Source organism: Mus caroli, chromosome X (assembly GCF_900094665.2).
Source record: "Mus caroli chromosome X, CAROLI_EIJ_v1.1, whole genome shotgun sequence".
Taxonomy (NCBI): domain Eukaryota; kingdom Metazoa; phylum Chordata; class Mammalia; order Rodentia; family Muridae; genus Mus; species Mus caroli.
The window spans coordinates 1863075-1885910 of record NC_034589.1 but is presented as its reverse complement, the minus strand read 5'-3'; the positions used below and the strand labels follow the sequence as shown (position 1 = coordinate 1885910).

The following is a 22836-nucleotide window of genomic DNA, read 5'->3' as shown; positions in this document are numbered from 1 at the left end:
GGCGGTGGCTCCTCCCACAATTCTTAGAGCTTATTGGCCAGTTATCTCTTAGATATCTGCAGTGAGAAGAGCATTCTATGCTTTCTCCTTGACCATATTGGGCTCCCCTAGGCACCTGGTCCCTCGAGACTGCCTTCCCAGGGGTGGCCCTAGCCCTGGAAGTGGGCAGGTAAGGGTTAAAAAGGTGTGGGCCAACCCCATCCTGTCCAGGTAGGTTGGGCCTTTACCTAGTGGGAGGTAGCCAAGACAGCAGTCACTGCTGTTCACTTGTACTGCCAGGAAAGCTAGGGCCTGGACGAGACAACTGTTCTTTTGGAGATATTTGGGGCTGCCATCCAGCAATAGGGCATTGGTGAGTACCAGGGAACACTGGGCCAAGGCCGTGAGATGGGGTGACGGCACAGGAACTGAGGAAGGAGGACCCTGAGAATATAGGGTAGCGATAGGAGGGGGGCTGTTCAGTATGGGAGGAGCAGGGGAGCAGGGCAAAGCCTCACGTGTCCATTTTCCTTTCTTGCTATCAAAATAATTCTTGGTTGGAAAATGGAGGAGGAAGGATGGGGCAGAGACTCAGCCCTCTCTTCTCAGCCCCTTTCCCCTTTTTTATCAGGACTAGTGCCTCAGAGAAGATGAGCTGAACCGTTTAGATAGCACTGTTGTTCAGGCATCTGTATCTGCTCGACCCTCTGTTTGTTCAGCCAGAGTAATAGAAGGGGGTGTGCTGTATGTTTGGGGGAGCACTGGGGATCAGGTTCAGACTCTGTGTGCATTTGCTCAAGTGGTGGCAGGATGTGGAAATGGGGCTCTCATTGACAGTGTTGGAGTGCCACCCAGGTGAAGTATCTTGGTTGTAAACAGTCATTACAGCCAGGAATTTTTCTCAGCCGTGGTGTCAGAAGGGCAGACCTGAAAAACCTGCTGGGCCTGCCTCTGTGTGTGTGTGTGTGTGTGTTTCCCCGCATGTGCCCTCTGTAGCTCGCTTGCTGCAACCTAACCCTGTAAGAGGACGACAGAATGACAAGGCAAAGCTCTGGTGTGGGCAGGAGGGTCTCAGAGGTTCATATGAGGGCATAGTAGTGATGCTGGAATGTGGTAGCTTGCCTTCTTACTATCTCTGTCTGAGGTCAGGCAGTCTGAAGTTCCAAGTGTGGAAACATGGAAGAGTAGAAGCAAAGGTTCCTGAGTCAGGTATGGAGGTGTGGGGCGTTGATCCACGTCTAGCCTGCCTAGTGACCCAATGACTCATGCCATAACAATGTCCCTGAGGTCAGGCTGATGGGGTGGAGTCGGGGTTCCTGACTGGACCCTGTGTCGACTCCGGGATACTCTAATTTTCTAAAGAAGGAAGGACGGAGGCCCTCTGATGTGAAACATGAGACTAATGTTGGTGAACGGGTAAATGGACCCAAGGTGGGAGGAGTTAGCTTTCTGTTGGGGTGGAGAAGGGTTCAGGCAAGCCTTGTGAAAGTTTTCCGAATTAAAACGGGTCCTGGGAAAGTAGAAGTTTCGGGGGCTGAGGGACCGAGGAGGCTGAGGTGGGACACTAAAGACGCCCTCCCATGCCGAAAGTGCTGGACCTCAGATGGGTGGGCTTGTAAGACCCCCTTCAGTGTACGTACTTTCTGTACAAAAGGCTTATGGGATTGCCTAACCATTGCAGTGGAGGATAGTCCATAAGTCCTTTGAGGGAGGGATACAGACTCTGTGGGACAAGCAGAAGACTGTAGAGAAAACTGGGGGGGGGGTGCCTTGTAGACAGTCTGACCACACCCTATAGTGTGAAAATGGGGAAGGGGCTTCTCCTTGGCTTTCTTGGTTTTCTGGGTCTGCTCTACCACATCATGACAAGCTGTGGATTTCAAGGGGTCGGAGGAGGGTGTTAAAATGAGAACTCTGCTGTCTCTGATAGGCCTTCCTAGTCACCTGCCTTGGAGGCTAGGACAGGTGGTGGGAGGTGATGTCACCTGCTTGCCCAGCTGGGGATTGAGCAGGATTGTGGGAGGGAGGGAGCAAACTCCAGAAAAGCAGAAGAAGGGCTGGCAGCTAGCCAAAGCGTGCTCCATGATCAGCCAGTGCTTCCCAGGACAACAAAAGGGGCAGGTAATGTGTTTTCTATGGCCCATCTCAGCAGGGTAACTTCTGTATGCTAGTCTCAGAACAGGGTGGGAGGGAAGAGGGGCTGGAAGGGGCCTGAGGTCGTGGGGCAGCAGGATGGAATTAGGAATATAGATGCACATCCACCCCTGATGCCTGACTTGGCTATCTTGCAGTTATTCACCCCGCTGGCATCCGTTTGTGGACTGCTTGCTGTGTGCAGCCCTGCTTGAGGTGCAGGGGCTATGATACGCTGGGGCAGACGTGCTTCCTGTCAAAATGACAATACAGGGAGGGGCAGTGTCTTTTTCAACAGTAGCTGTGAGAAGACCTCCTCGGAAAAGGGCATTTAAGCCTCAGAATGAGCTGGGTGTGGTAGTGCCTGTCTCTAGATTCCTAGCATGTGGGGAGGCTAAGGGAGGATTGCCATGAGTTCAAGACCAGTGTGGGCTACACAGTGACTTTCAGGCTGACGCTACAAGAGCGAGACCTTATCTCAAAACAAAAACAGCCCCAAAATGATAAACGAGAAATAAGATTCAAGTGGTAAGAGGCTGGAAACAGCACCCTAGGCTGTGGCCACAGCCTGGGCAAAGGCCCTAAAGCTGGATGGATGGGTCGAGGCACTCAAGAGGACATTATTAAGGTTGGAGCTCTTCTGTGAGAGCGGTGGTCCTAGGCTCTGCCCTTTACTGGGGAATTATTTCACTTCTGTGTGCTTTCCACCCCTCATCTCAAAAGGCAAGTTCATAATGATGGACCTCCTGCCTGAGGGGTTTGAAAGATTCATTGTAACATAGCAGGTAGCTGTTCCAGGCACCCAAGGCTGCGTAAGTGCTTACTGTTGTTATACCTAGTTGACTCTCTCCTGTTAATTCTCTCCCTAGGTGAGACTCCTGGCTGTGGCCTATGGGCCTCTGAGGAGGTGTTGTAAGTCTGCCCAGCTTCCCACTTACTGTGTTAGCACTCAATGGGAAGGGAACCAAGGTACCAGGCCAAGCGGGTCCAGATATTGACACAGAATCTGAGAGGGAAGGCCAGGTAGGCAGGTGGGACCTGGGTACTTTATATTTGCAGCTGATGCACGGGGAGTGAGGCTGGGCTAGGGGTTCTATGGTATTATCTTCCTCAGTGCCTCCTGTGCTGTGTCACTGCCAGGCTTTATCCAGCCATCAGCCACAAGGTCCAAGCGGTGCAAGGATGGAAGTCAAAGGTCAGCTGATCAGTTCTCCTACCTTCACGGCCCCAGGTCAGTGGCTGCTTCCACTTACTACTGCCCTCTCCCTGCCCCAAGTCTCCCTGTGCCTGCTTGGGAGGGGTTGGCCCCTGGACCTGCAGTTGTTCCAGGATGTCCTATCTGTCCTTACCTTTGCTCCCTCTGTTCAGCTGCCCTGTTTGGAGAGGCGAAGTCAGACCGTCTTCGAGGGCTGCTTGACCGCCAGCGAGCCTTGCAAGAGGCCCTGAGCGTAAAACTTCAAGAGCTCAGGAAAGTGTGTCTGCAGGAGGCGGTGAGGGCCTGGCCCCAGGGCTGTCATGCAGGAGGGGGTGAGGAGCCAGGGGACCTAGGCAGGCATACTGCAGTGATGGGTGCCCAACCTCTTGTCTCGACATTTAGTAGTTTTTGGTACATTGTGTGTCCTCAGAATTTGACTTAGAGGTCTCAGAATCAGGGGACTATGGTGACCAGAACTGTAGTTACTTTTGAATAATTTGAAACCTCCCAGCTCCAAAAAGAACAAGCTTCAAAATGTGGGCAACAAAGTCCATCCTGAGCTGACATGGGGAATTGTTTGCCTCCCCTCCATCCATTCATCTGGTATTTAAGACAAGGTCTCACTCTGTAGCCCAGGCTACCTCACACTGTAGTCTCGGATAGTCTCTCATCCACGCCTCAGCCTCCTAGAAACTGGAATTTTAGGCATGACCCACCACACCTGAATGTAGTTCTGACTTTCCCCTTCATAGTGTGAGTGCCTAAGGTAATAATGGGGTTCAGAGGGGGGAAGTGGCTCAGTTGGCCATGGGGGTGTAAGGATTTGAGTTCAATCCATAGAACCCATGTAAAACGGAAAAGCCAGGTGTGGTGGCTGACCTTGTGACTCTAATGCGGAGGAAGCGGAGGTCAGGTGGGCTTGCTGACCTGCTGACTAGCCTAATCAGTAAGTTCCAAGCTAGTGACAGAGGACAGGGGGTGGGGGGTGGCATCCTGAGGAACAACATCCAGGATTGGCTTCTGGCCTACACAGACACACACACTTTAATTGGATTCCGAAAATGCAGCCCCTGTATTGCATCATAGGGACTGGGCTTTTATAATTGTAAAAACTAAGAACACGGGCCTCCAGATTTCTAAGATTCCTATGCTCAATGACCCAGAGACTTGGGCCGCTGGAGAACTATATGCCCTACCCTGGGTGGTAGAGACCTTGAGAGGTGGCGATCTAATACATGTGGAGTATTGAGCAGGGCCAAGCTCCTTGGGAGGGCTAGTTTCGGACTCTTACCACTTAAAGCCATCCCTCTAACTCTCAGAGTCTCTGGCCACATTCCTTCCAGGAGCTAACTGGTCAGCTGCCCCCTGAGTGCCCACTGGAGCCTGGTGAACGACCTCAGTTGGTCCGCCGGAGGCCCCCTGCAGCACGTGCCTACCCTCCACCACACCCAAACCCAGCACACCACTCCTTGTGTCCTGCTGAGGTGAGCTGATGCTGGTGAGGGGCGGGGACAAGCCAGGCCACAATGGCAGTTAGGGCAGTTAGGGCCAGGAGGGGAAGAAGCTGAGGAGGGAAAGGATTTGAATAGGTGGATTTCCCCATGCACTATGGGAACCCAAGTCTATCCAGACAAGCCTCCCATCTTTAGGAAGATCCACAGGCCCAGCCCCTCATCCTGTCCCCTGAGGATGAATACATTCTTCCTTAGGCAAACAGGCCAGCCCCTAAAAAGATCATGCTCCACTCCCTGTGTAGATGGGCTCTGCCAACTTCCCATTACTGTGCCTAGTCATTTCTAGTATTTGGTTCTGTTCCCCCCCCCCCCGCCCCTTTTGGGTTGTGCAGGAACTGGCTCTTGAGGCCTTGGAGCGGGAGGTGTCAGTGCAGCAGCAGATTGCAGCTGCTGCCCGCCGCCTGGCCCTGGCCCCTGACCTCAACGGAGAACAGAGGCGGCGCAGGCGCCAGGTACAGGTTGATGCACTTCGAAGGCTGCATGAGCTGGAGGAGCAGCTCAGGGACTTCCGGGCCCGTCTTGGCCTCCCGGTGCTCCAGCCACTGCCACTGTCTGCGGGAGCAGTAGTCAATGCCCAGGGTGTCTGCCTGGGTACACGCCTTGCTCAGCTCAGCCAAGGTAAGCTAAGTCCCAGCATCTCCCCAGTGAAAAAAATGGGCCTGAGAATGGATTCTGGCTAATGCATATGCCATTGAAGGCAGAGAGGCCAGCAGGGCTTAATGGTCTTAATGGTTATCAAGTTGAGTTGCAATAACCTGACATAAGGTTAAAAGAGGGCTTGAACAGTAGGCAACAGGAAGGTGAATACACAAGCTCACCGTGGTCTTGAATTCAGGTAAAGGTAGATGCTTTAAGGTGTGGTCGGGTTGAACCTAGCCTCTTTTAGCAGTCTAGGTAAGCATTCTACCGTGGAGCTGCAGCCCTGGTTGTCTCTTTGATTTTAATTGTTAAGGTTTAGTCATGTTTATTTACATGCATGTGCTCCTGCATGTGTTTCTGTTTGCTGCATGCATACAGGTGCTCGTGGAGGCCACAGGCTTTAGAACCTTTGCAACTGGATTTGCAGACTGTTGGGAGGTGCCTGGTGTGGGAACTGAAGCCCGGTTCTCGGCAAGGGGAGCAAGTGTTCATAAGCACCAAGCCACCTCTCCAGCACCTTGTTTTGGTTTTACTTTTAATTGGAAAAAGGACTTTTGATAAGTTGCTCAGGATGGTCTTGAACTAACTCCATAGTCCAGACTGGCCTTGAACTTGTGATACACACACACACACACACCACTCCATGAAACCTCTTAGGTAGCTGGGATTATACACCTGGGTCCTTGGGCAGGGTCCGAGTCAGTGGTCATTAGGCGGGCTACACAGAAGTGCCTATCTATGTCCAGTGGTGTTAGGGGATGGGACCCAGACCTTGCCTGATGCGTTGCCTCTTCATTTCTCACCTGTAGAGGATGTAGTTCTACACTCGGAGAGCAGCTCCCTCTCAGAGTCAGGGGCCAGCCATGATAATGGTGAGAACCATCCCTGCTAAACCTGTGCTCAGCCCCCTCTGTCCTCTCAAAATATCCTGTTTTGTCCAGCCCCTCCTACTGTAGTTCCCCTTTAGCCATCCATGTCCCATGTTCCTATATGTCCTTAGTTTCTCCTGTCACTGCCTCCTCTCCCCCAGCCTCTACAGGTCGGCCTGTGCACTACCTTTTTTGCCTTGCTTCATCCCTTAGCTTGCTGATCCCTGTCCCAGCACATGCCTTTCCCTGTAAGCCTGCCCTGCCCCTTCTGGACCCTCTCATTGAATTTGACCCTATTTTCCCTCCTACCCAGAGGAGCCTCATAGCTGCTTCCCTCTAACGGAGCGCCCCTCACCACCAAAAGCGTGGGACCAGTTTCGGGCAGTATCTGGGGGGAGCCCCGAGCGACGCGCCCCATGGAAACCTCCACCATCAGATATTTATGGGGACCTGAAGAGCCGGCGCAACTCTGTGGCCAGCCCCACCAGGTAAAGAGGAGCCTGTTATCCCCTTTCCCGGGACCAGAAGTGGGATCCTGAGCCTGGGTTGGCAGGAGGGCCTACTGGTGGGTCCAGTTTCTAACCTGGGTCCCGATGTGGGCCTGCCATCTCTGTCTAGCCCCACACGCTCGCTGCCCAGGAGTGCCTCCAGTTTTGAGGGGCGAAGTGTGCCTGCTACCCCTGTCCTCACCCGGGGCAGTGGCCCCCGGCTCTGCAAGTAAGGGGATGCTTGAGGGTGGGTCTGAATATCAGAGGAGGAAGACTTTAGTTCTGACTGTAGATACCAAGAGATGTGGGACATGGGCAGCAAGCCTTTGAAGCCGGAGTGGGAATTGCAGGTAGAGGTGGGAAAGCGTGGGCTTTCCCAGCTTCTCTTGGATAAGTCATTTTCTTTCTCTGAATCTTTGTCTCCTCATTTGTGGAGTGTAATATCTGCCTTTGAAAGACACAGGTACAGTGCATGTTGGGTAGCATGTACCAAATGCCTCCTGTCTGCTAATAATCGATAGTGTTTGTGGTGGATAGTAGTGACTCCTTCACTCACCCTAAGATTGCTGTGAGGAGATGTGGTTATTTGCATTATGTAAATGTAGAAACGGAAGCACAGAAAGGTTAGTTAAGTCAGCTGCAAGCCAACTAAAGTTGTGGTGTTTGAACCCACAGACATCTTTTGAATCTAGTGTCAGCCTCGAAGCACTGTACTGTAATGTTTCTTAACTGCTTAAATGTTGATTTTTCCCATGCTGTGAACAGAAGCCTTGTGCTTTGGGGGGCCTGCATTCTGTGCATGGTGGGATAATTGTTTGGGGATGGTTCATAGACATGGTGGGTTAGAATTCAGCAAGCTTTTTAGTCCCAGGCATAAGGCCTAGGACTTCCTTCTGGAGGCAGCAAGGAGCCATAAGGATAACCTTAGCGGGAGACTAGGAGCGCCCCCACCCCCGCTAACAGAACAGTGCCTGGGTGTCGTGTCCCCTTCCTTAGCTAGTGCTTCCTTCCCAGAAACATTTGCGTAACCCTAAGAGCGCATACCCCATTCCTGTGTGCACTTTCACGCCCTGTGCCCCAGCTTTCCTGTGAGGGAGCAACCCACTGGCCCATTCCATTACCTGCACTACTTAGCAGCTACAGAAACACAACTTCTAATACTGGTTCCATTTTGGAGATAGTGGAGGCTCAAAAAGAGATGGGGCAGTCAGGGCACTCATCATCTGCTTTCTTTGTCTGACCCTGCCCTTGTTACCTCACCTCTGCTCTCCAGACCGGAAGGCCTCCATTCTCGCCAGTGGTCCGGTAGTCAGGACTCCCAGATGGGCTTTCCTCGGCCTGACCCTGCTTCGGATCGGGCCTCCCTCTTCGCAGCTCGCACCCGCCGCAGCAATAGCTCTGAGGCCCTGCTGGTGGACCGCGCAGCTGCTGGCGGAGCTGGATCTCCACCTGCCCCGCTGGCTCCCCCTGCTGCTGGTCCCCCAGTTTGCAAGAGCAGTGAGGTGCTGTATGAGCGCCCGCAACCAGTCCCTTCCTTCTCTTCCCGTACCACTGGCCCCCCAGACCCTCCTCGGGCTGCCAGGCCTAGCTCAGCTGCCCCTGCATCCCGTGGCGCCCCCCGGTTCCCACCTGTGTGTGGAGACTTCCTCTTGGACTATCCATTGGACCGAGGCTTGCCCCGCGGTAGTGGCGGGGCAGGTTGGGGGGAGCTGCTGCCTGCTCCTGAGGTCCCAGGACCCCTTTCCCGCAGAGATGGGCTCCTTGCCATGCTCCCAGGTCCTCCACCCATATATGCAGCTGATGGCAGCAGCCCCCTCCTCCGCAGCAAGGACCCCAACACCCGTGCCATCCGTTCCAAGCCCTGTGGCTTGCCCCCAGAAGCTGTGGAGGGTCTGGAAGTGCATCCAAACCCATTACTCTGGATGCCCCCACCCACTCGGATACCTCCAGCTGGTGAGCGAGGCGGCCACAAGAACCTTGCCTTGGAGGGATTGCGGGACTGGTACATCCGGAACTCGGGACTGGCCGTTGGTCCCCAGCGCAGGCCAATGCTCCCGCACGTGGGGCCAACACATACCCCCTTCCTCCATGCCCGCTGCTATGAGGTGGGCCAGTCACTCTATGGCCCTCCCAGCCAGGCACCGCTCCCGCACTCCAGGAGTTTTACAGCGCCCCCTGTCTCTGGCAGGTATGGGGGTGCTTTTACTGATGGGTAGGGGTATTGATTCAGACGCTGAAGGTATCCTGACCGGGGAGCAAGGACCACTAGGCAATGGGCTATAGTCGCTATCAGACATAACTTATATTATTAGTCCTTGGGATCCTGGTGAGGAGGATCTTGGGTGTTGGTAGCAGTTCTTTCCCAAGCTTTAGAAGGGGTTTTCGACTCTCCCTAGTGTATGGCAGCTGGCAGTGAGCCTTGAAGTCCCGGTGATGGGAGGAAGGGACTTGTTCTGTCCCTGGCTTTCTCTTCCAAGCTTACCCCATGCTTGAGAACCTGAAGGTGCTGCCCTGTACCTGTCTCCACCTCTTTAACAGCTTCTTTTCCTCTCTCTGTGTGTGTGTCCTCTCCTCTGTGTGTCTTTTCCTCTCTCACCTTGTCTTCCCTACCTGTCTTCCGGATTCCTGCTGTCCTCCCTTTCTAAAGATACTACACGGATTTCCTGTATCCCCCGGAGCTGAGCGCTCGTTTAAGTGACCTGACGCTAGAGGGGGAGCAGTCTTCCAGTTCTGATACCCAGACCCCAGGGACACTGGTCTGACCCTAAGCCCTGTGTTGGTCTGAACAAACTCCAGTCTGAGGAGCACAGTCAACCTCGCTGAGCCCTGAGATGTGGTGGCTCTTGGTCCTGAGGGACAATTGCCTGATCTCACAGGACCCCTGGCTTCTTTTTGGACCAGGAAGATGTCTGATATCCCTGCTTCTCTTCTCATCCTGTGCTGGGGGAACTGGAGGGCCCCAGCTAGCTTCAAAGAGGGGGATAATGGTGTGGGGACTCTGCCCCTTCCTCCATTTCTGTTTACAGTTGTGATTTAGTACTCTGTCATTGCCCAACACTAGGTGTTTTATAAAAGGGAAACTGTGAGCTCATTCCTGGTTGGGTTCATTCCTGTCCCCATGCCCAGCCTGTTCCATTCCAGAGCCACCACCACCCTGCCTCAACAAAATGGACCATAAAGAGTCTCTGGGGCTGGAGGACCGCTGGGAACAGAATTCCCTGCCTCCTCCCGCAAGAGTCTTTGAGCAGATGGGCAGCGGGCTTCTGTCCACATTTGGAAGGATGGAAGTCTAAGTGGGGGTACCTGAAGGAGCTATGTCTCTGTCTCTGCCCATAGCCTCTGTGCTGACCTTCCCCAATCAGAAGGCCGTACAAGAGGTTGTCAAGAAACAGAGCCATTTGAGTATGTTGCATCCTGTGATGCTGCAGTGGTTAAACCTGGCAACTAGTGCATGCCAGTAAAGCCCTCAGGTGACATCTGGCCACATCATGTCCTCCTTGGCATTCCTTCTTTTACCACTTTTTAAACAAATCCACATAAGCTGTGTTTTCTATATTGTCTGTGACTTTCTGGAGCTGGGGGTTCCCCTGCCCCCTTTACCTGGTGTTTAAATTTTTCTTTTTGTACCAATGGATCTGGGCCCAAGACACTACTCACACTGGAAGGGGATTTCTATAATAAATGTATAAACTGAAGATTGAGTCTGTGTCTGCTTCACACCTCTAGTTAAGTCAATGTGTGTGTGTGTGTGTGTGTGTGTGTGTGTGTGTGTGTGTGTGTGTGTGTGTNTGTGTGTGTGTGTGTGTGTGTGTGTGTGTGTGTGTGTGTATGAATGACTGACCAGGACCAGGAGTGTGTAGCCCTAGCTTGCCTGGAACTCTGGAACTTACTATGTCCTTGTACTCACAGGCTTTGTACTCAGAGATCCACCTGTACTGGAATAAAGGGCATGTACAACCATGCCCAGCCAGAAAAAAAAAAAAAAATATATATATATATGGCAAGAAAACCAACTGGAAATAGCTTATAATAATGTCATGTTTTGTTACCTAGAAGTAGATTGTATGTAGCCAGAGCTGGCCACAACTCGTAGTCCCCCTGCCCCAGCCTCCCCAGAGCTGGAATTGCATGTACCACCATGCCCAGCTGTCATGTTTTAACTTCCCTCACTTTGTGAGATGGGGCTGCTTCTTTGCCTCCCTGCGCTTATATCCCTAGCCCACTTAGAACAAGAGACAATCCAAAATGATAGTACATATTTGTGTATCCCTCTGTCTTAACTAACTCAGAAGCAGCAGGTATGGGGACCGTAGCAGTCACCATTTCAGCACCTATACATAAACCAGGTCAGGTAGTGTCTAGCAGAACTGAAGACAGCCACTGGGTTGTTCATTGAAAGGTACAAAGACTTCACACAGGAGGCCAAACTAGCTTGAGATTCAAAGGCTTTACTGTTGTAGCAACACTATTATATGAGCCCCTTTCCCAGTTGGGGCTATCCCTACCCAGCCCCACATGTCGGTCCTTGATACTGAGAACATTGTGAGGGAGGAAGAGAACCTCTTAACGGTTGGAGGGGGGCTATTGGGACTGCTGAGGGCTAGGGTCATCTGAGTTTAAGGGCTCAGTGTGGTCAGGGCTGAGGACACTTGGACTCATTAGGCTCAAGATTTGGCCAGGTCTTTTAACTTCCAAGCTATGTGGGGTCTGAAAAATCTTTAGAGCTCAAGATTTGAGAATGTCCTGCCTTAGGGCCTAGCATTGAAGTATGGAAGACTAGTGAGTCCCACATTTGGGTAAGAGGAGTATCTTGGGGTCCAGTTTTGAGATTGGCCACAGATGCTCTGGCTTAAAAATCCAGTTTCAAGGCTGGAAGTAGGTGACTGAGTCTCAAATTCAGGACCAAGGAAGACTTTGGTCCCTAGGTAACAGGGGCTGGAGGCTAAGAGATGACTAGTTTGGGGCTGCAGTGATCAATCACAGGTGTCTCTTTTTGGCTAGGCCAGAGGACTCTAGGCACCTATTTTAATGGCTAGGAAAAGGGTTGGTCTTGGGTATGGGGTGGGGGTCCTCTACATCCAGGGAGTAGATGCCAAGGGCCTAGGATCCAGCTTCCTGCTCCTGTCCCAGTGCCTCTAGAAGCAATCCCATTGGTGTCCGCTTTAGACCGATGCTCTCGATCTTGTTCTCAATCTTGTTTTTAAGGTTTCTCAGGCGCAGTGAAGCATGCAGCAGGATCACTGTAGGCGATACCAAGAAATGGGGGATTCACTCAGAGGAGGACTAATGGAGTGGTGAGTTCTCAAAGCCTGCTGTGGGGGATGTGGCCAGGAAGGACATCCCAGTAAATTGGGACTTGGACAGTTTAAGGCACTTAACCCTGGAAGACCCACAAAGGTAATAGAAGGATGCTCCCAGAGGACCAAAGCCAAGGAAGACACACTTAATGGAAGCATGTCTGTCCTCCAGGGTTTCTAGCCCTCTCTTAGTTCAGAAACCAGTGCCAGGCAGGCCTGATGTTCAAGCATGAGCTGGCCATCTTCCCCAGCTCTAGCAGGGAGAGTCGAGACTCACAAAGCACAGGCGCTGTGATGCAGAGCAGGAAGGTGAAGGCGCCACCCACGGCCCAGAGAATGAAGAGGCTAATGGCAAGTACTGCAGCCAGGCAGGCAGCAGGGTGGCTGCGACGGCAGCGGCGCACAGCTGCACGGGTTTCAGCAGCCCACACCAGCACCCCGAGAGCCACCACCACTACCAGTGCGCTCAGGAGGGTGTGCAGCGGACGAATGTACCTGCAGGAACAAGAGCACTCAGCTAGCCTCATTGTACATCCAATTCAGGACCCCAAGAGTTTTGTTCCCTGTCTTTGGAATTAGCATCCCGGTATAGTCTCACCAGGCCCCTCTCCACTCCAGCAATTCCTGTGGACTCTCAGTTCCTCCTCGACCCTCACTTCCTGCTAGAGGTCCTAGGCTGCCAACACTTCTCTGGTCTTTGCCTTTCAATCTGCAGGATTTCTTTCTGGTATTCCTACATCTCCTCTACGTTGATTTTAACCCTGGCAGATCCCCCATCCGGGCCTGCAGTCAGATGTAGGCACCTTCCAGGTGTCATTCTCCTTCCAAAGGCCCCCCACTACCCTAGTTTTTTATAGAGCCACCCTCCTCCAGTTGCTTGGTTTCAGTCCCTCTCTCACAACCCTGCACAAGTCCCTCTTGATCATCTGTTTTTGGCCGCAAGCTTCTCAAGTCTAGTAGGTCTTCCCTCTGGGCCCAATAGGAGCAGCTTCTCTACCAGCTCCCTTCCCAAGCCCTGACTTACTACACCTCCACCTCTGGATTAACCCTTCCAGGGCTCCCCTAATCTGCCCTATCACTCATATCGCTGAACCTCTTAGATACTCTCACATCCCCATATCAGTCCTTCCTTAAGTCCAGAGTCCACTTCCTAGCCCACATTCCACCTGAGCCCTCCTCCCTTTTCTACCCAGGTCCAGTGTCTTTCCTCCAGACACCTCCCCCATCCCACCTCCATGGCCCTCCTTATAACAAAGATCTGCTTCCTTCAAATTTTTCCACCCATGCCCCCCAAGACCTTCATATTCTCCCGAACTCACACTACTCAGTCTAGCATTTCCCTTAGATCCCCCTCCTCCTCAAAGACCCGCAAGTCCACCCTGCGTCCCGCTAGTATCTTCAGCCAATCGCTACCTCCCTCCCTCACCCGGCCAGCGCAAGACTGATGCCAAAGCAGAGAAGGTAATTGGTTTGGTAGTAGAGGAGGTTGTTGATGACGCGGTGACACCATCGTTGTGGATCGCCTGGATCAGGAGCCGCCAGACGCGCAGACCCCAGGACAAAGTCGTCTAGGGCGCGCAGCGGTGGCAGCCGCACCTCCGACATCCTGCGGGTTGTTGGACCAGCCCGAAGGGCGGCGAGACTACAACACCCAGTTATCACTCACAGCACCGTGAGGCACATTGGGAAATGGAGTCTAGGGAGCCGCCGACTAGCAACGTATGCATACTGCGCAGCTGCAAACATGAATGTGACCAGAAACTACCAACTCCAGTAGCAGAGCCTGCTGGGAAACCAAGAGTCGCCACGCGGCGAGCAGCTCAAAACTCGAACTTCTCTTTACCCCTGGGCGGGGCACCACGCTGGACAGTGCAGGCTGGGGTTGACTCAACAATGAATATGCTAAAACTAGGAAGTCAGATCCCAAGCTGGCTTCCACTTCCGGACAGAATCCTAAAAGGTTACACTGCTCCTGGGAAAGCATGCCCCACCCTTGAGGTCAAGTCATAAATGCCACTCAAAGGCCTTTTATTCATATACATTACAGAGACTTTCTCCTGGTAACCATTATTTTTTAAATCCTTAGGTTGGATTAGTATAATCCCTTTGGGTCCCTGGTGTTTTCCAGACTAGGAGGCCCAGGGACAGACTAGGCTGTCCTCTGGCCTTTAACACTTCAGTCACAAAAAGTGCTCGTGGAAGCGAGCGGTTTATTTAGACACAGCTGTGTTTGATGCAGAGTGAAAGGCTCATTTATGCTTGCTGGCTGGTTCAACACCCTCAAGACTCAGTTCGGCCGGCCATCGGTACTGTAGGTTCCCAGTACAGCTGCCAGGATGCTTTAGAAGTCATCGTCATCACAGATGTCAAGGTACACGTCAAAGGCCTCTCTGTTGCAGTTTCCATCAGGAGTGAAGACATATTTGTGGAAGGTCCCATCTACACAGATGGCTGGGGGGTGGTGGTGGTTAAGGTGTTGTGAAAGGTTAGGTGCCCAGCCACATACCCCAATCCTCTCGGGTGTCCCACTGGGGCTAATAGTCTAACTCCAGGGCCCTGCCCAAGTGCCACACCCCCTTACTAATGGCATCATGTTCCAGTTTCCTCCAGCTCTGATAGCCCTTAAATTCTTTTAGGGGACCCACTTAGTACCACCAATCAAGGTGCTGCTGTCACTCACCAATTACAGAATTGACATTCTTGGAAGTATTTCGACCAAAGGCGCAGATGCAGGCTGACTCAGCAGGCACAGTAAAGCTGGCCAGGCTCCACTGAGAGTCTACGTATTGCCCAATCATAGGTCCCACTTTGCCCACACGAGCCAGCCTGTTGGCAGCATTTGATAAGTCCAGGTATGTCACATGGCCAGAGGGATTGGGATAAGAGGGGTGAAGATACTCACGCAGAGCGGCGGTTAAGGCGGGTGTCTTTAAGAGCAAAGATATGGACAGTGCCCTTGTCACTGGAAGCACAGAGGAAGGAGGAGTCATGGCTGAAGTTAATGCTGCAAGACAGACCCGTAATGACGTCCACCATGATGACTTGTGCTGAAACATAAGCAGCCCACCACACACATCCTGCGCTCACCAGTACAGGGTGGCAGGGTCGGTGCCTCTTCGAAGCTCTACCAGCTTTTCCTTGGACTGGGTATCAAAGAGACGAATAAGGGTGCCCTTCTGGGAGGCTGACGCCACTACAGTGCCTGGCTGGTTCAGGGACACACAGGCCACATCACTCTGATGTGCATTGATAGTGAATGGCGCTGATGAAGTACCAGGCTTTGTGCTTGCGAGATCCTGGAGTAGGAGGGAGCAGATTGGGCTTGGGGGTGTTAACGGAGGAGGGACTAATGTTCCCAAAGACAGGCAGTTCACCCAGCTCTCCACCCTTGCCCGCTGGCTGGCTCACCACAAGTTGCAGACTTCCACACTTGTGTCCAGGAAACACAAGCAGCTGCTTCTCCAGGCTTGGGCAGAGGTCACACAGCCCTAAGTGGTAAGGATGAAGTGGGGATGGGCAGGTGAAGGAGAGGCCAAGGCAAGGCCGAGTCTCAGAATGGACAGAGCTGGATGAGGGAGGGCCGGATTTAACCCTCCGTGGCATGGTGCCCCATAGCAACCTCACAGGGGTAAGGTTTTGCATTGAACTCTGCTCGCCTGTCTGAACACCCAGGGCTCATGGACACACCTACCCACGTTCTCAATGAATGCTTTCTGCTGTCAGGTGAGGCAGGACAAGGGCAGGGAAGAGGAACTGACTGTGGGACTGGAAGGGTACAGAGCCTATCCCCCAGCAATGTCAGGATGCCCCTCCTTCTCTTAGCTCCTCCTCTCCTTCTTCCTTTCACAGCCTCACAGTCTTACACCAGCATATCTGGGTCTTCTCACCCTTGGGGTTGTCCCGAGTGTCAAACTCAAACAGCTTTCTTGGACTGTCAGGGAAGGAGTACACATAGATGCGGTTCCTCAGCACAATCACAATCCTGGAGACATCACACATAACACAGAGGCCATAAGGATGGGCCAACTGCCAGCAAGGGGAGGAGGTGGCGGGGGTGGAGGGCGGGAGGTTACCTTACTTGTTGTGGGAACTTCCTGCCCCCGCCCCTGTCCCCAGTCTTCATCAAGCTCACTTGTCATGGCGCATGCGCACAGCCAGCACTGGCTTGGTGAAGGTGAACTCCAGCACCAGTTTGTCCTTGGAGTCCTTGCCTTCTCGGGCATCGTCCCAGATCAGCACTGCCAGGCAGATGGGTGGGTTGGTGACAGGCAGACTGGGGGGCCCACTCCTGCTCCTCACAGGATCTCAACCACTTGCTTCAGCTTGCATCAAATAGTCAGTGTGTGCCTCATACCGCATGAATACTTGTGGACCAGATCTCTGATAAAGCGCATTCTAGAACAGCTATATCACTTAGAGGTAAGAAAGTCAAGGCTCAAATGAGCACAAGAACAACCAGTTACAGGATTGATACTCAGGCCTACTTCAGGCTCCAGAATCCAGTCTATACCCTCAGGAGAGTCCTGTGATGAATTCTGAGGGTTCTGTGACTCACCCAGGACAACTCTTGACAGATATTGGTGGGGTCAATATGAAAAAAAAAGACCTTAAAACAAGATGGTACTTGACACTCAAACCAAGAGAGCATAAGAGAGACAGCTCCAAGTTTTGAATGCCTAGTAATTGTGTAATCTTGGGTAAGTCTATTAACTGAGCCACAGTTTTCTCATCAATAAAAATGAGGACAAGGAGGCCGGAGTATGGCTTAGTGATAGAACATGTGCAAAGGCCTGGGTTCCACCCACAGCACGAAAACGGAGAGAGACTAGCAGTATTTCCTACCACACAGAATGAGCCAGAGATGGTGGGGCACATCTTTTAATCCTAGCAGTTTGCATTCAGCCTGGTCTATGTAGAGAGTTCCAGGACAGTCAGGACTATGGAGAAAGACCCTGTCTCAAAAAGCCCCACATCAGCCGGGCGGTGGTGGCGCACACCTTTAATCCCAGCACTCGGGAGGCAGATTTCTGTGTTCGAGGCCAGCCTGGTCTACAGAGTGAGTTCAGGACAGCCAGGGCTACACAGAGAAACCCTGTCTCGAAAAACCAGAAAGAAAAAAAAAGCCCCACATCACCAAAAAAGAAAAAGAAAATCCTCATAAAACTAAATCAGCTAATATATAAAGTGTGGTGTGACGGCATTAGGCTGTAATTCTGGCTCTTGGGAGACAGACCTACTCAAGGTCATACCTGGCTACAAATGACCTAGTCTCAAATTAACATACGTTTGTGTGCAAAGTACTTAGAATAACTAGTCACAAGACCTTGTCTCCAATTAACATAGAGTTTGTGTGCAAAGTACTTAGAATAACTAGCAGGCTCCCGGTGCGCGCCTTTAGTTCCAGCACTTGGGAGGCAGAGGCAGGCAGATTTCTAAGTTCGAGGCCAGTCTGGTCTACAAAGTGAGTCCCAGGACAGGTGACAGACAATAAGTGGTTTTGCTGTTTGATAGTGCAGGGGATGGAACAGAGGGCCTTGTACAGAACAGGCAAGTGTTCTACCACTGAGCTATACCTCCAGCCCCAATAGCACTCTGTGAGTTTGAGACCAGCCTGGTCTAGAAAGAACTAGACAAACCCTGCCTCAAAAAAAAAAAAATAATAATACCAAAGAGACGAAACATTTTAATGACTTCATGACTTTCCAACTGTGCCTTACTGTGGGACTCAAGAGGCACTGAGGACTTTATCTGCCATGTCCTCAGGGTGTATGTGGGAAGGGAGGAATTTGAAGAATCTGGGTCAAGTATAGGATGAAAGCGCTTACCTGAGATCTCAGAGAACTTGGGGCTGCTCCCACCGCCCACCAGGGCCAGCAGGTTGGATCGGTGCAGCATCTCTACCAGGCCCACGCTGCCTACCTGCTCGTGGTCTGGACAGGGAGCAGGGTGTCAGGAGAGGTCCATGCCAATGCACACATCAGCCCTTCTGCCCACTGCCCCACCGCTATAGCCACTCACCAAGATGCCCCTTCTCCATCAGTGGCTCCACATTGTAGATCCGTACACCTGTCTCCATGGCGCAGCAAAAGCAGCCTGGGGATGAAAGGAATCAGTCAGACTCCCATATTTTGGGGCTCATAGTCATCCCTGGCCCTTCTTTTCCTTCTTTCCCACAAAGACACAATCATAAGCTTACTTTGATCTTGGTTGAAATGTAGGCTGGTCACACCTCGAAGTGGCTGCTGAGTCATGATGCAGGACCGCCTTCCTAGGCGCAAGAAAAGACAGCATTGTGAAGAGTTCCCCAGTGTCCTCTCTGAAGTCCTACAACTTCTGTCCCCCAAATGATTTCTTCTTCCTCACCACTTGGTCTATTTTGTTTTGAGATAGGGTCTTGCTATGTATCCCTGGCTGTCCTGGTACTCCCTATGTAGCACAGGCTGGCCTTCAATTCCCAGCAGTCCTCCAGCCTCCACTTCCTGAGGGATGGGATTATTGGCGTATGCCACCACGCCTGGCTTCCTCCCCATTTTGATACTTTTCTTTGCCAGACTGTAAAAAACAAAAACAAGTGGAGGATACCTCAGAGTATCTGTTTAAACCAAGACCACAGGCAGAACGTATCCCGGCCCATAATGACAAAAAAGACTCACAACAGGCACAAACACCAAGCCCGTACTGAACCCATCAGGAAATAATGGGGTAAGGAATATCCCATGGTACCTCCTCCTCCCTCCCAGCCATTCTTAGCTCTAACATCTGATATGACCTCAAACCTCTCTACAAGCTATTCATCTGCACACCGGCACCCAACTCCACCTGTCAATAAATAGTGGAACAAAAGCTAAGGTTTCCTGCATCTTCACTGCCATGAATGGCCCATCACCCACAGAACTTCCCTCCTCAAGCCCTTCTAACTTTATCTGGAGGCTTATTTGCCTCCAGGGCATCTCACATCCTCCCATGCAGCATACTTTCCCCAAACCCTTCTCTCATATGACCAACTCTGATCGCAAAGGCAAGCCTGAGAACCCCCTCCACTCCCTCTAGTTAAGTCCTAAAGACCAATCCACACCCTCCCCCACACCGGGGGAATTACCCTGACATTCCCAATTCTTCACATTTGACACATTCCATCCCCTATACTCTCTACCCAGGACCCCTGAGCTGACACAATGTTACTCACGAATCCCCTCCCCTTAAAATTTGTCCCTTTTGTCTCCATGCTATCTCTTGTAGGTTCTGCCCTAGAGCACAGCTACCCCCCCGCAAAAAAAAAAAAAAAAAACCCATATCCTGCCTAGGAAAACCTCAACCTACCAATGCTGCTGCTCTGACTCCCTGCTCTAAACATTCCTGTCCTAAAAACCTCGTCCTTTTTTCAAATCCCATCTCTTCCAAGACCTCTCTTCAGGCACACCTATCAGCTAAGATCGCAAATCTACTTTTCTCGCGTAAAACTTGGGTCATGCTTCTACATGAGCCATACTTTGGAGAGCACTAGCTTCCAAGAGCCCTTTTTAAATCTCTGCTCCAAATGCCCACACTAACGAAGAACCCTAATTGAAACGCCTCACCTCTCCCAAAAGCCATGATCCTTTCCATGACAGCACCGACTCAAGCCCCCATATCCCCAGCCATCCATCACCTGTCAAGACCTCTAGTAGAAACACCCAACCTATGACCGTGACCAACCCTTGGATCTTGCTCCAGATGCGCGTCGCCTCTGCCGACTTGATCACCCCTCCCCGACCCCTGCCCTAGCCGTTGGTGCCGCCTGCGGCACAAATTTCTGACCTCCCGGGCTTTGGTGCCCAGCTCTGCTGTTTACATCAGGTCTTAGTTCCGGAGGAGGGAGTCTGTGACCGGAAGTGACTCATTCTGGGCAGAGACTCCAGCCAGGGCTCTTCTCACCCATTTGGCGGCCCTGTGGAGCATCCCGAGCAGTAGTAGAGTCCTCCGAGGGAAGTTCCGGAAAGAGAATGAGGGCGGATTAGGGGTTTGGAGGCACAAAAGACTGCCCAAAGGCAGGACTGTCTGAGGGAATCCGGGAGAGGGCTTTCCCCCCCTAAACGGAAGCGGGCCAAGCCTTGAACGCGGTAACTCACAGAGAGATAGAGGGGCAAACCTCCCAGGCTAACGAGTTCTCTGAGTTGGGCTAGAGTGGCTGTCAATGTTAGTTTACCTTGTGGCTCTGGGTGCTCCTGGCTGGAAGAAAAGATCTTGAAAGTTGAGATCGGCTTGGGTAGGGGAAAGATAAGAGTGGAATTTTACTTTCTTTTCCCCACCCTATTCCTAGCTCTTTACAAAAAGATCCTTTTTTACCGTAAAATGTGTGAGTGCTCCGGGCGTGATTGCTCACACACCTGTAGTTCTAGTATTGGCGAGGGACAGTCGAGGTTGTCTTGGGCTATAAGAGGTCCTGTCTTTTATCAAAAGGTACAAACGGAGAATGCTTACATGGAAACACAAAAGGCCCCAAATTGCACATTGGAAATATTAGAGTTTTGACGTAAGTGCAATATGCGCGACAGTTGTGAGAAATAATAAACGAGTTAGTACTGGTTGTTGAAACAGGATCAGAGGGTTTGTGCCATCCTGAATTACAAAAAAAAAGTCAATAAAAGGGAAAGAAGAATGGGGAACTACCTGGCATTTACCATAATCAGAGCCATATAGTTAACACTCTGTTTCTGTCTTTATTTATTTATTTATTTAATTTTTTTCGAGACAGGGTTTCTCTGTATAGCCCTGGCTGTCCTGGAACTCACTTTGTAGACCAGGCTGGCCTGGACTCAAACTCAGAAATCCACCTGCCTCTGCCTCCCGAGTGCTGGGATTAAAGGTGTGCACACCACTGCCCTGGCTTGTGTTTATTTTTACTGCCGTATTTTGTTTATTCTTTTGCTTTTGTTTTATGTGCATTGCTGTTTTGCCTGTATGTATATCTGTGTGAGGGTGTCAGGTGCCCTGGACCTGAAGTTACAGACAGCTGTGAGCTGCCATGTGGGTGCTGGGAACTGAACCCAGGTCCTCTGGAAGAGTAGTTAGTAGACACTTTTTTTCCTTAAACAAATGCAGTGTATATTATCCTTTACTGCTTTTTATTTTCTTTTTGGCACAGGCTAGACCCAAACTCTGTGCAGCACAGAATTGGGATTTACAGGGAGACAGGTGCCCATATAAGTACTAACCAGATCTGACCTGCTTAGCTTCCAAGATGAAGCCAGGTTGGGCGGTACAGGGTGACATGGCCATAGATTGTTATGACTTCCTGCTTTTAAGTATGGTTTTGATGCTGTTTGGTTGTAGTTTGGGTCATGGCTGGTTGGAATTCACTTTATAGACCAGGTTGGACTTGAAAAGACAGAGACCCACTTGCCTCTGACTTCCCTAAAAATAAGAATCAGTAGCCTGGTCTACAGAGTGAGTTCCAGGACAGCCAGGGCTACACAGAGAAACCCTGTCTCGAAAAACCAAAAAAATAAATAAATAAATAAAAATTGTCTCAGTGATGTTGGGTCACCTCTGTACCACTCTCATTCATTTTCTCTGTCTCTGTCTCTTTCTCTGTTTTTTTTTTTTTTTTTTTTTTTTTTTTTTTTTTTTTTTTTTTTTTTTTGGTTTGGTTTTTCGAGACAGGGTTTCTCTGTATAGCCCTGGCTGTCCTGGAACTCACTCTGTAGACCAGTCTGACTTTGAACTCAGAAATCCACCTGCCCCTGCTTCCCAAGTGCTGGGATTAAAGGTGTGCGCCACCACAGCCTGGCCTAAAGACCTTTAGTCTTAATTACCCCTTCCTTTCTATGGTCCCTCCTCTATACTGACCTCCTTGCTTAATCCTTCTGTTGTAGTTTCCCCTGTATCCCTTTCTACGATTCTATTCTATATCCCATATCTTTAGAAGATTCCCTCCTCCCAGCTACTGTACCATTCTTTAGCTGTGCATCCACAGGCAAGTTGCTGAATCCCACTGAGCCCTGGCTTCCTTACCTATCAAATGTGTTAAACAACAATCACAGCCAACACTCCCTTTCTTTGACTGTTTCCATTTCTCTCTCTCTCTGTGTATATACATGTGGTGCATGTGCGTGTATGTATCATTTTGCTTGTGCGTGTAGGCACACATGCATGAGTATGTATACATGTGGGGGCCCAGTGTTGACATTGGGAACCATTCTCATTCACTCTTGTATTTTGTTCATTGAGGTGAAGGCTTCCAGGAAGCCTGATATTTTATTAATGAAAGGAGAAGTATCAGCTCAGGACCCAAGACCAAGTTCTCAGCAAAAAAAGAGATTTATCCCAGAGGGGCAGAGGGCAGGGAATAAGAGACAAAGACAAGAGATAGAGGAGGGAGGAGCAGGGGAAATGGACCAAGGACTGTCTCTGGAGAAAGCCAGACAGGCATAGCACATAGGAAAAAGGAGGTCTGTAAAGGTAAAAGGGAAACCCCACGTTAGGATGAGGTGTTTCATTTTAACTGGCCGTGTGAATTAGGGGAGCCAAAGGGCCACTTTTTTTTTTTTTTAGATTTATTTATTTATTATATGTAAGTACACTGTAGCTGTCTTCAGACACACTTTATTTATTATATGTAAGTACACTATAGCTGTCTTCAGACACACCAGAAGAGGGAGTCAGATCTCATTACGGATGGTTGTGAGCCACCATGTGGTTGCTGGGATTTGAACTCTGGACCTTTGGAAGAGCAGTCGGGTG

The 22836-nt window shown here is 51.1% G+C and overlaps 3 protein-coding genes across 5 annotated transcripts; 1 reads left to right on the top strand and 2 right to left on the bottom strand.

The window, feature by feature from the left end:
- The first annotated feature begins 260 nt into the window (after nt 1-260).
- On the top strand, nt 261-10512 carry Ccdc120 (coiled-coil domain containing 120). The gene is given in 12 exon segments (XM_029473658.1): nt 261-352; nt 2982-3083; nt 3086-3135; nt 3253-3343; nt 3481-3602; nt 4651-4791; nt 5154-5439; nt 6270-6332; nt 6643-6817; nt 6948-7046; nt 8091-9005; nt 9465-10512. Coding segments are annotated over 11 exon segments (2076 nt in total). The 5' UTR covers nt 261-352; nt 2982-3064; the 3' UTR covers nt 9580-10512.
- A 733-nt stretch (nt 10513-11245) lies between these two features.
- Nucleotides 11246-13772, bottom strand: Praf2 (PRA1 domain family member 2). Its single transcript, XM_021153577.2, has 3 exons — nt 13541-13772; nt 12392-12609; nt 11246-12057 (listed from the first exon to the last, which is right to left on the bottom strand). Exons 1-3 carry the CDS (start codon nt 13717-13719, stop codon nt 11918-11920), a joined length of 537 nt encoding a protein of 178 aa, XP_021009236.1. The 5' UTR covers nt 13720-13772; the 3' UTR covers nt 11246-11917.
- A 340-nt stretch (nt 13773-14112) lies between these two features.
- Nucleotides 14113-20173, bottom strand: Wdr45 (WD repeat domain 45). Of its 3 annotated transcripts, none has more exons than XM_021153190.2 (11): nt 19810-20172; nt 18311-18378; nt 18133-18207; nt 17940-18044; nt 16247-16352; nt 16002-16096; nt 15523-15602; nt 15202-15410; nt 15017-15118; nt 14795-14940; nt 14113-14565 (listed from the first exon to the last, which is right to left on the bottom strand). In XM_021153190.2, exons 2-11 carry the CDS (start codon nt 18363-18365, stop codon nt 14456-14458), a joined length of 1083 nt encoding a protein of 360 aa, XP_021008849.1. In that variant the 5' UTR covers nt 18366-18378; nt 19810-20172; the 3' UTR covers nt 14113-14455. The 3 variants fall into 3 exon arrangements, with proteins under 3 accessions (XP_021008849.1, XP_029329557.1, XP_021008848.1); XM_029473697.1 differs by having other exon boundaries at nt 14114-14565; nt 18311-18382; nt 19912-20173; XM_021153189.2 differs by having other exon boundaries at nt 14114-14565; nt 18311-18382; nt 19810-20170.
- Nucleotides 20174-22836: the final 2663 nt, after the last annotated feature.